Genomic DNA, 12,367 nt, shown 5'->3' on the forward strand with positions numbered 1-12,367 from the left:
GCTTGTCTCATGTCCTTCAATTATGACCATCCAGGGAAATTAAATTTAAATGCAAAACATGTTTATTCCATAGTGGATTACATGTTAGCCTCTTTGTAGTCTATTTAAATGCCAAACTTGTTCATTCCATAGTGGATTACATGTTAGCCTCTTTGTAGTCTATTTAAATGCAAAACATGTTTATTCCATAGTGGATTACATGTTAGCCTCTTGTTTCACATGGCAAAACAGGGATTCTTTTTTAAGCTAGACTTGATTGAAACTGCATATACAAGTCATAGTTCAGTTAAAGTTTGGACAGATGAGACAAGCTTTTCCTAGTGTTTGTTTCTTTGTTGTCTGTCATCCATTTTACAACTCAAAAGCATTTGGTTTCACAGTTATAGGTCTAGATTCAAATTATTCTGTATGCTGGACAATGTCATTGGTTATGTCAGCATTTTCTCTAACCAATTATATAGTTTATATTAGCTAGCTCATTATGGAGCTAGAACAGAGAGTTTAAGTTCAAATTGAACAACAAATAATTGGCATCGAGGGGACAAAACTTAATTGAAAAACATTTTGTTTTTAATGTGTTTTTCAGTGACAGACAGGAATGTTACTAAGTTCTGACTTAGCGCCCAAACTTTTGCACATTCCATGATTTACATTTACAGTTAAATGGTCTATTTTTGAATGAATGAGACAATAGTTACACATTAAAACATAGGCATACATATTATTGAAGAGATATTTAAAAACAGATCCACTGAACTATATTGAGTGTCTGATGTTTCTGACAGGACGTGACGAACAACCTGGAAGACAGCCTAATCTTCCCCCGCCCAGAGTGTCTTCTGAGCACGGAGAAATGCCCAGAGGAAGGGGCCAACACAAAGAATGATAACCATGGCAACCAAGGCAATTCACCGAACGACTCTTGTATGTCTACCAGTCAATTGTTTACTTCCTATCTAGTGATGCATTTGGTGTAATAAGCTTGTTTTGCGTATTCGAGGTTGCCTTATAAGGTAGTTAATTTTCCTCTTTCTCCTTTCATCAGCTTGGAAGACCAATGCTGGCAAGGAGTTCTCCTATCTGGAGCTTCCTGTGTCCCTCAAGCTCATCTATACCATATTGCAGGTTGTCACTCAACACTGGCTAATATTAATGTTTTGCATTCCTACATGCATGTTTGCATGACCACTAACAGAATTCAAAACAATAACCTCATACACTGTGTCTCTACAGTGTCCCTACTATTGACTTATAACGATAATAAACTTGCTGTGTATGAGACTGTTACTACTATGAAAGAGTGGTACTGGCATCTGAAACTTAAGAAATCGATATGTTATGAACTGTGGTCTCTCTTTTGCCAACCCTACAGGATATGGCCAAGTTTGAGGAACCGGATATCCTCTACAATATGTTAAACTGCTTGAGGATCTTGTGTCTACATGGAGAGTGCTTGTATATGGCCAAGAAAGATCACCCACAATTTCTGTCCTATGTCCAAGAAAAGATGATGATACCCAGGTACATTTTTAAGAATTATGGAATGACAGGTCTACCTTAAGGACTAAAAAACTAAATCTTCAAAAATGTTTTCCAACTTCTTCATGCACATCCCATGGCTGGAAGCTAGCTCATCCACTAACACTCTTAGTTTACTCATCCACTAACACTCTTAGTTTACTCATCCACTAACACTCTTGGTTTACTCATCCACTAACACTCTTAGTTTACTCATCCACTAACACTCTTAGTTTACTCATCCACTAACACTCTTAGTTTACTCATCCACTAACACTCTTAGTTTACTCATCCACTAACACTCTTGGTTTACTCTGAAAGCTAGCTCATCCACTAACACTCTTGGTTTATTCTGAAATGCAACAGTAGGGATGTTTACTTGCCTAGATTCAAGGCTTTTTAAGGTTTTCATTGTGCATTCCTGTCATCACATTATTTCAATGTTTAAGGTCTTTAACTTGGGAATAGAATTCACTGGACATTCAATGACATGTAATACAACTTTAATTAATTGATTGTGTCTATACACTGCATTATTCCAAGACCCTTGCATTAACCCATGCCAAAACGTATAGGAATCAACGATCCAGTTACAGTCTGGGGGCAAGGGGTTTGTAAGGAGTTTCACTAACAGAAGTGTAATTGATAGCCTACAGGCACTTATGGATCAGTGCACTCATACCCCTTTTCCACCAAAGCCGGGCCGGTGCTGGTTCCGGGCTGGTGCTGAAGCGGTTCGGGTGCTGGTTCTTATCTAAGAACCAGCTCGATTTTCCACCGACCGAGAGCCAGAGTAGGGCTAGCTACATCTTTAAATCCCGTCATACGCCTCCGTTGTCCTAGCTGAACATTTTGGAATGTTGTGACAGGTTACTAGTTATTCACAAGTGGTTTTATTCCTGGGAGAAGGCAAACAAATTTGATAAAACTTCTATTATGTTTCATTTTAATACCATGTAGTACCAAACGAGCTTAAGTTAATGTTCTGATTACTTGGCAATGGGTTTTCTATATTTCTCCACGTAGATCAAACGAGTGACAATGCAGTTCATGACGGGAGTTGACAATTCAAAAGAAGCTTTATTGGCATGACCATAACGTTGTAGACTAGTATTGCCAACGCATTTGGGTTGGATATATAAAAGTGATTACATAAACAATACATATATAAGTGATTACATAAACAATACATATATCTTTACACAAGTAGACTAGCTACTACCTACTTACCAGTTGCCACAACAACTGTAACAGTACCTCACGACAGCTAGCAGCTAATGCTAGTTAGCTAGCTGCTACACGAATTTGCTTGGTCAACAGCTAATCTTAGGTGTGACATCACACAACCAAAACAAGATAGATTGAAAGAGTTACTGTATACGATGCAGACAACACATTTTGATGGATGAAAGCTTTCTTTATTTTTTTAAATTAGTTTGTTACTTGGTCTGTTGTCCTTTTGAACCCCGCCATCTCCAACTCTCCCCCTATTTCCTCATATATTTTAGCTTTCCTTACTGCCTCCCCAAGTTTGTCTTGCATTTCTGTTGATGACAAAATCGCTATCAATGTTTTTATTTCATCGGTGATCCACTGCTGGATGGATTTTTCATTTATGTTTTCACCGTTTTCACTCATCCTCTTGGTTGACGGTGGGAAAAAATGGCGGCGAAAATTTCTGTTTCTGGTGTGGTAGCTCCGCCCATAACCTCGGGACGAACCCGACGTCACCGGTTCTTGTTTCTGGCCCACCTAAAAGCTGGTGCTGACTTCGAACCTGTTTTTTGGAACCGGAGCCAGCTTTTTGTGTGGAAAACGGAAGAACTGGTTCCAGAGTTGGAACTAGCCCGGAACCAGCACCGGCCCGGCTTTGGTGGAAAAGGGGTATCAGTATCCTCCCTACCCAGCTCTGGTGCTTAGCGGTACTGCACACACATAGGCTAATGCTAATTTTAGTATTCATGACTCATTTAATCTAGCCCAACTATAAACATTATATTATTCTCAGCTCTTTGCAGGAGACAAATCTTCTTGAAACTAACATATATCTTCTTCACTAAATGCGTAGATTGTCACATTGACGCAGAGTACACAGTCACACAACAAGTCATATTTTTATAAAAAATAAAGAATGTATGAGGGGCCAAAATAAAGGAGGTTTACAGAAAGCCTAAGACAAGATCCCAAGAGTCTGAGAGACTAAGGATAGTAAAACAAGTCATGAAAACAGAACTCACACAGCTTAGCATTAGGAAGCGTTTCAAGCTTGAACACAATCATCCACCAAACAAGGTTATATATATATACAGCAAACCAAAAAATTCCGACCAAGGCACGAAATGTGGTCTCAAGGTCTAAAAATGTGAGACTTGACATGTATGTTGTCACAAGGTAACCATTTAAATATTTTTTCATTTTAGTTTTAAAGAGATGCAGAGAATCAGGGGAGAGAATCAGAAACATGGCAGATGAATTTGTACACCTATCAGGATAAGCATGCTCACATACAGTACATGTGGCAAATGTGCATGATTCATACAAACACAAGATGGTATATGCATAACACATGCACAATTGAAAGTTGATAAGATGAGAAAAGAGCATTCAAGTATTGTAGAACAGCTTAGTGGGTGTACAGTGTGGGTGTGTAAGGTTACTATTACAAGGGTAAGTAGAGCAATGAAACAGAAAACTATGTTGATGGTGGCAATTATTTACATTACTGGTAAATAGGCTAGCACAGAGTATGTAGATGTATCTTCAGCAGGGTAGAATGAATGCATGGCAGTGTGGTGGGGATAGGTAGGTGTAGGCAGAGGGTTTCTGCACGTAGATTAGGTGGAAAGACTACAGCAGCATCCCACCGCAGAGACAGTCTAGACTAGGAGGGAAAGAAAAGAGGCGAAGTGAGTGGGCAGAGCTCGGCTGCCTAATATGTGAATAAGTACTTAATGGTTATGGTGATGAGAAACAATGGGCCTCATTCTCGAACATTTTCTGAAGTTTCTTCTGAAATGTTTCTTACGGAAAAACAACGTAAGAAAAATATATCCGCCGGATTCATGAACGCCTGAAAATGTGTTCTTACGCAGCAGAAGTGTTCTGAGCTGTGCTCCCCCGGAAGAGGTTTCTTAAATTGAAAGCGCGTTCTCGTGCACCTGGATTTGCATACATAAACGCCCCGCCAGCTCCTTATAAGGGCACGCAACCGCAGTGACGTGTGCAGTCGGAATCGACGGTATCCACGCGAAGGCAACTCAAAAGCGAGTCCTGTCAAAGCGGAAAGCGAGCACTGGTCTAGTAAACGCAGATCTAACTTCACCGGTGCAGAGGTGGAGGTACTGTTGCAGGATGAAGATGTGTCCATTCTATTCCACTATGGCTATATCAACGCGATTGAGTTTAGTGCTTATTTATTTATTCACTTACATTTGCAGTATTCGTGTAGTCCTTTTATTTATTTTAGGACATCACGATGCCTCGTAGAATCATGACTATAAATGTGAAACGTAATTGTTAATGATACAAATATTCTCGTATTTATTATTATTATTATAATTATTTTAATCCGAGGATGTCTGTAGAGTTGATGTGAACACAATCACCAACGATTTCTCACAAATTCAACACTTCTAACACGGCCAAGTGGGGCATCTTGTGGTTTTTTGAGGAATCGCATTTGAGAAAACTCTGGCTGATTTACGACTGCTATTTCGTGTTCTGAAAGTCTTCTGAAGTTCAGAACAAATCCCAGATGAGAGAACTTTCATGAATGCCAATTGTTTTCCTAAATCCACCGGAAGTGGAGTACAGAAGAAATTCCTTCTTAAATTCTTCTTAACTGCGTTCGAGAATGAGGCCCAATGTTTTCACAGCCATCGACATTGGTGGGCAAAAGTTGCGGTATAAGAGAGAGACAATTTGATTAGTAAACATCAATTTGATTAACAGATACATTTAAGTAAACACCAGTAGGTAATATGGCCATTGTATTAGTATATTGTGATAAAACGAAGCAAAAAAGTGCATAAAGCAGCCACCACTCACAAGAGAGTTTCTGCTTGGCGAGCACAGAACGGCACTGTGCTCTACAATTTTATTTCTGCTTGAGAGAATCAAGCCGACTTTTGACAGTTTGGGGGCGGTAAACAAGGAACATACGGCCCCTTTTATGATTGGTGACTTTCAACACCATTATACCCACACCCACCTCATTTAACCTTAATAACCAGTAAAAAAAACAACCATTGTTGACGTTGTTAGCAATGCCAGTTTTTGACCATTGTTAGCAAAACACATTACGCTATATTTTACGCATACAAACACTGTAGCAACATGTCAACAGATAGAAGTTGGAAAGTGCAGTGTGTACGACTCATTTAATGAGACTGTCCGAGTTGGAAATCTGACTTCAGGGGCGTTCCAGTTGAAATTTTCTTCTATGAACTAAGAAAGTTCGACTTCCCAGTCATCTATCTTCTCTTCATTTATTTTGTATAAGTGTCAGTTCTGAAAGCACAAACACACTCTGCAACCCATTTAGAATGGTTACGCAACCCACCAGTTGAGAAACACTATTCTAGTATCTGACCTAGGGATCAGCCTGGCATTCAATGCCCTCTGCGCAGTAATGTGCATGGGACACAAGCACCAGAGGTTTTCAATGAACCGGTATCTGCTGCTACAGAATCTGACTAGAAATCAGCACATAACGTAAGCACAAATGCACTAACCTGTCCCGTCACAATGACTTGCAGTGTTCACTCAGACTCCTAGTAACAGGATCGGACACAAGCACTCATCCAGCTCGATGGATCAATTGATAGATTCAGATGCACCTTGTAGGCACTTGTAGAAGGACCAGGAGGAGGTCAAGGATTTTAAGGTTTTATTTCAGCATTCGGCCTATGCAGGGAGCCACCTTGAGAGTAGACAGTCAAGTAGAAACCCCCTGACAGTCAAAAAGGCTCTTTTATCATTATTTCTTCTGTGAACTATTATTATTGTTGTTGATGTTGTTGTATTAATATACTTATGTTCACAATGCCTTCAATCTAGCCTGTTTGTGTGCCTCCCCAGCCTGTGGAACATGCTGAAGTCTGAGTTCTGCCAACTGGCCTCCCTGGCTGTGCCGCAGCTGCTTCATGCTCTCTCACTCTCTTATGGAGCAGACATCTTCTGGAGGCTGGTGGATGCTAACTTTAATAATAAGGACTGGAAGATCCGCTTCGAAGCAGGTGAGAGTCCTCTGATGTTGAAGAAACAAATGCCCTTTGTCTTAAATGCACAGCGGTTCCGTAGGCTGCTTTATCTCCCAGTTCATGTCACTGCAGAACATACACCTGCTGACAGTGTTTAGTTGCTCAGTTTTGGCTGCAATAATGTGTAGTACATGGTTTTGTTTTATTGATCTGTGTATAAAGTAGGGATGGAAAGAAGACATTATAAAAGAGCAAAGCAGAAATACAATTGACATTGTTTCAAGCAGAGTTGGGAAGGCTACTTTTGAAATGTAACAAGTGGCAGATTACTAGTTACCCTGATAAAAATATAATAAGTAATGTAACTATTTTAAAAAGTCAAAGTAATGTAACTTATAACATTTGAATAATTTTGATTACTTTTTAATTGGCAGACAAAAGGCTGTGAAAATCCAAAGAGAACCAATCAAAAACGAACAACAAAATTTGAGCGCATACTGCCAAATTAATAGAGCCTGTCTAGTTGGCAAAAAGATGCAAAGCACCAGAATGAATTTTATATTCTACATATAAATGGGGTCCGCCTCTTGTAGCTGTCTCATATCATCCGTCATCCCCCCAGCATCCAACTCTGGTTGGGCTAAGCTGGCTTTCTCTGCCCTCTTCACTGACCATGCTCATAGAATATGCAGAATAAACCTACACCCTACACATTCGACCAGCATTCCATCAGGCCATATGCTAAAGCCTGCAACCACAATTTTCAGTACTGCACACAAGAAAAACTGTACTGACATTTGGTGGAATAATCACAAAATTGGACATATTTAGACACTGAACAAGATTTAAACTTGGCAGAAATTATGTGGCTGGCTAAAATGTAAAGAAAAAATGTAGATTTCTCAAATAGCTAACTGCATCCATGTTTTTGCTCAGACACCTAAACACGGTCTCACAAAGCACCTTTGCTTTCCATGTTGCAACATCTCTAAGCATATCAGTGTTTAACCCCCTGGAGTCAGGCTGCAGATTCAAAACACAGCAGAAGCAACTTGATACAGGGAAAAATAACTACTGCAGTTTTACCAGACTGTGTTATATGTTCCCAGATCAGTTGTTTTATTTGAGTGTGAATGGTTCTGTTCTTAGTGGAGAGGGTTGCAGTGTTGTGCCGTTTCCTGGACATGGACGCCGTGACCAAGAGCCACCTCCTGAAGTATTCTCTGGCCCACGCGTTCTGCTCCTTCCTGGCCAGCGTGGAGGACGTGAACCCTGCGGTCGCTACGAGAGCGCGTCTTCTTCTGGACACCATCAAGTGCCCCGCTCTGCAGGTGATCAGGGACGATGTTTGGATGCAAAAGCAGCAACAAGTCATCCTGCTATGTCCAGTTCTTGACTATGAGTAAATGTACAGAGTATAAATCAGAAAAAATAGAAATGGTTTTTGTTTGCTTTGTTTTTATATAATGTGTGTATGAGACAGTGCTGTGATTCAGAAATCACAACAAACACAAAAACAATCATCTATTATATTTCCTTTAGGGTCTGTGTTTATGCCTAGACTTCCAGTTTGACACAGTGATACGGGACCGCCCCATCATCCTCAGCAAGCTGCTGTTGTTGCATTCTCTGAAGAAGGATATTCCTGCTCTGAGCTGGGAGTTTTTTGTCAATCGCTTTGAAACTCTCTCCTTGGAGGCACAGCTACATCTGGACTGCAACAAGGAGTTTCCCTTTCCTAGCAGTAAGTTTGTTTTGTGTTTTCTGCTGAGTATGTGGTTGTGTCACATGGCCAGTGGGTAGGGCTGTGTTGTGAGTATGTGGTTGTGTCACGTGGCCAGTGGGTAGGGCTGTGTTGTGAGTATGTGGGTGTGTCACGTGGCCAGTGGGTAGGGCTGTGTTGTGAGTATGTGGGTGTGTCACGTGGCCAGTGGGTCGGGCTGTGTTGTGAGTATGTGGGTGTGTCACGTGGCCAGTGGGTCGGGCTGTGTTGTGAGTATGTGGGTGTGTCACGTGGCCAGTGGGTAGGGCTGTGTTGTGAGTATGTGGGTGTGTCACATGGCCAGTGGGTAGGGCTGTGTTGTGAGTTTTAGCCTCCTTGCTACCATTTCAACCTTTCATACATTTTTATGTCTTGTGCTTCTCAGAATCCAGAGTGTATTTGTCTGCCATTTATGTGTGTGTCACTACTAATAACCTATGGAATAATGATTGTAATGTATGCTAATGTCTAAAAGATGTCTGAACCATATTCTTTCCATGGTGTTGAATTCTGAGTGTGAGCGCACTGATTGAGGAAGGCTCACAGACACACATACACACACAAGACCAGTGGAGATATGTGTTAGACACTTTGTAGCTAAATCAACCACAAAGCTTCTGTTGGATTTTGTTTTTTAAGGACAGCCTCATAAAGTTTAAAATTAGTTGTCCAAGGCTGCCAAGAGCCAAGAGTCATGGCTGAGGCGCACATAGACTACTTTTGGGCATGTATAGATGCAAGATGTTCTGGAGGTTGGCATACTTGGAGCCAGCATCAGCGGGCATAGGTATAGATGAAAGGGCATATTTAGAGCCATCAGCGGGCATAGGTATAGATGAAAGGGCATATTTAGAGCCATCAGCGGGCATAGGTATAGATGAAAGGGCATATTTAGAGCCATCAGCGGGCATAGGTATAGATGAAAGGGCATATTAAGAGCCATCAGCAACAGGGCCTAAGTATTGCCAAAGAACTCTGTTGGATATTGGTTGTAGTTGGGAGGTTGTTCCTATTTATATACTTTTCATGTTTTTTAAGTCAAGTAAAATCAGGAAAGACTCTCCTATAAAAGTGTGTTTTAAGAAGGGACGTAAAGGAAATCACTGACTTGGCCAACCTGATTTCCTTAAGCAGAACGTTCCAAAACCTCGGACATCGCAAGGTTGTCAGCAAAGTCAAGGAGGGATGAGCAGGCTTTGGATTGGTCCCCCAAAACCTCCATCAATTGTTTAGCATTGAGGAGACCTGCCCCCTTAGTAACACTGCAACCACCAACTAGCCTGCAGCATATCATGTCATGTCAGGATGCAGGGCAGACCCTCAAGGGCGCTAGAGATGGCGGCATGACCTGGTGCTGAGGAAGCTGGTGGAGGCGGTAGAAAAATGCAGGCAAGACGCAAACAGCAGGCCCTCCTCTCCAGCCAAGCATTCCATCCAGTTTGCTAGGTCTGAAGAAAGCACCAAACCCCTTGCCTGAGAGATACAGCAAATGGGTCATACAGTACCAAGCTAACTACCTAAAAGGCATGCAAAAAGACCAATTACAGCCAAGTTGGCACGTATAAGAGCTTGGTAGCATGCTAACTAGTGTATGTTGGTGATAAAATTGCCATTGCTTTAAAAGCTTTTCATACATATGTGTGGGGTGTGCCGTCCCGACACAGGGCTACATGGTGCATAGCCTGGAGGACTAGTGGGAATGACAGGTGTGTTACTCTGTTCTTCACATGACCATATACGAATGAAATTAATTTGTAGATGATGCCAAAAATATACCTCCAAAAGTAGCAAATTGTTGCATAGTATTGTTTTAAGGCTTTGCACATGTTGACCACATGAAATTACCAAATGTATGTGCCCTAGTATATAAAACAGGTATACCCCATGAAATGACCAAATGTATGTGCCCTAGTGTTTAAAACAGGTATACCCTATGTCCTTCCATATTGCACGCTAGAACCTGCATTGCACGTGTGTTAAATTAAGTCCGTTATCATTTCCCACAAGATTATTTTTAACATATATTGCAGTATTTAGCATGTTCAGCACAATCACAGAGAAACTATGAATTACTTATTAAAATCATGCAAGAAATCGTCTGGTTAATTGTATTACTCTATCTATAGACAGCAAGCACACATTACCCCCTCCTTACACCATGACTCACCACTACCTTCCTCTTGCTTTCCACTTGCCAGCCATCACATCTGTCCGCACAAATTTGGCCAACTTAAGTGATGCAGCTATGTGGAAGATACGACGGGCACGTTTTGCTCGTAACCAGCAGAAGAGCGTGCGTTCATTTCGTGACAGCATCAAAAGAGGGGAGTCCAAGCGAACCTTCTCTCTCCCAGAAACCCTGGGAAACAGACTGCGTGAGTACACCTCCTTCATCTGTGTCTGTGTCTTGAGATTACATGTTATATTCCAGGGGTTGACCAATTATCAGCCAGCTGACTTTATTTTGTTATCAGTTTTGTAAAAAAAATCCTGATACAAAACCCTTTTAAATGCAATCCATTGTCCATTTCTAACAACTGATCAAAATGAAACATTTCCTGTCACGTACAGCTGGCAATAAGGTTGGTGGGTAAGAATCTTAAAAGAGGCTTGTGCAGAAACAGAGAGTTTTCCATTTTCGATTCTGCTTATCGATCCGATTCCTTATCGATTCTCATTGGGCAAGGGAAAAAAAAAAAAGAGTACAAACGGGTTTATTAACATACATTTTCTTTTATATAATATTCTCTAATAGATGATGCACAGCATATACAGTATGTACTGTATGTATACATTCAACAAACTCTTGAAGTGAAAATTGTGATTTTTCATATAGTAAAAGCTGGGTTACACAATGAAACAAATGGCACTAACACAATAGACAGGGTCTACAAGCCGCGCTGCTGTTGCTTGGTTGATTCCAAGGAATCGATCCACTAGGAACCGGTTCTCAATTTCCATCCCTAATTATAATTGCCCAGCAACACATATTTAGTTTCCTGTGTTGTTTGGATTGTACTACTTTCAGTTTGCTTCACACCAGTATACAAAGTGTCATGAGGCCTGGGGTTCTCATGGTGTGGTGGAAACCTGATAATAATCAGCCTTTTAGAGATCAGTCTTTTAATGAGTTTATTAGTAATGATTTATTAGTCTTCTTCAGAAGGATGAGAGACACACAGAGTGACAAGTAGTCTGTGAGAGTCGGATGAGTTCTCTCACGGGCAGTGTCTGTTTAACAGAGTTACTGAGATAAGAAGAACAGGGAGTATCACTCTGTTCCAGCACACTTTATTCTCAAGGACAACAAACAACCACCCCAGTCCTTCTTAATATTTCACATGGCAAAATAACATTTGCAATACGCCTAATTTCTAATACAATGGCATGTCCGCGAACCGGACAGCTCAAGGATGTCATATATTACATGGAGCTTAACAAACGTACACCAGCCTGTACCCCTGTGGTAACTTCTACTCCCTTACCAAACGTACACCAGCCTGTACCCCTGTGGTAACTTCTACTCCCTTACCAGAACCTATTTTTGTCTGTCCCTTGATGTGTCCAATGGTTTGCAGTCCATCCCATTACATCCAGACGGTCAATACAAATGTACTTAATTTTACTTAAAATTCAATAATACATCGTGCAACCACAATAATTCCGAATTAACTGTTCCATAAGCGCCTGGCAAAAATATTATGGTGCTAAAACAGAGACTTTAAATTTGGCATTGAAAAAACAAAATCAGCATCAAATAAATGAAAACATGAAAAAATGAAACATTGGAATTGAAACACCTGAAATTAACTTTCGGCACTTTGTTTCCTTTCTTTGTTTCTTCATGTCAGCCTTTTTCAGTGCAGTGTTTTTTTTTACCTTGCAA

General features: G+C 40.8%; 1 protein-coding gene across 4 annotated transcripts in view; it reads left to right on the plus strand.

Moving 5' to 3' along the window:
• Positions 1 to 12,367, plus strand: part of LOC105895330 (unc-79 homolog, NALCN channel complex subunit) — a 100,402-nt gene that overhangs the window by 60,326 nt on the left and 27,709 nt on the right. For all 4 annotated transcript variants that reach the window (XM_031571575.2, XM_031571574.2, XM_031571576.2 and 1 more), the window contains exons 20-26: positions 786 to 924; positions 1,046 to 1,125; positions 1,373 to 1,521; positions 6,598 to 6,755; positions 7,869 to 8,050; positions 8,262 to 8,463; positions 10,680 to 10,856. In XM_031571575.2, the coding sequence (XP_031427435.1) occupies positions 786 to 924; positions 1,046 to 1,125; positions 1,373 to 1,521; positions 6,598 to 6,755; positions 7,869 to 8,050; positions 8,262 to 8,463; positions 10,680 to 10,856 (1,087 nt within the window). The remainder of the gene's footprint in view (positions 1 to 785; positions 925 to 1,045; positions 1,126 to 1,372; positions 1,522 to 6,597; positions 6,756 to 7,868; positions 8,051 to 8,261; positions 8,464 to 10,679; positions 10,857 to 12,367) is intronic.

Source organism: Clupea harengus, chromosome 8 (genome assembly GCF_900700415.2).
Source record: "Clupea harengus chromosome 8, Ch_v2.0.2, whole genome shotgun sequence".
Taxonomy (NCBI): domain Eukaryota; kingdom Metazoa; phylum Chordata; class Actinopteri; order Clupeiformes; family Clupeidae; genus Clupea; species Clupea harengus.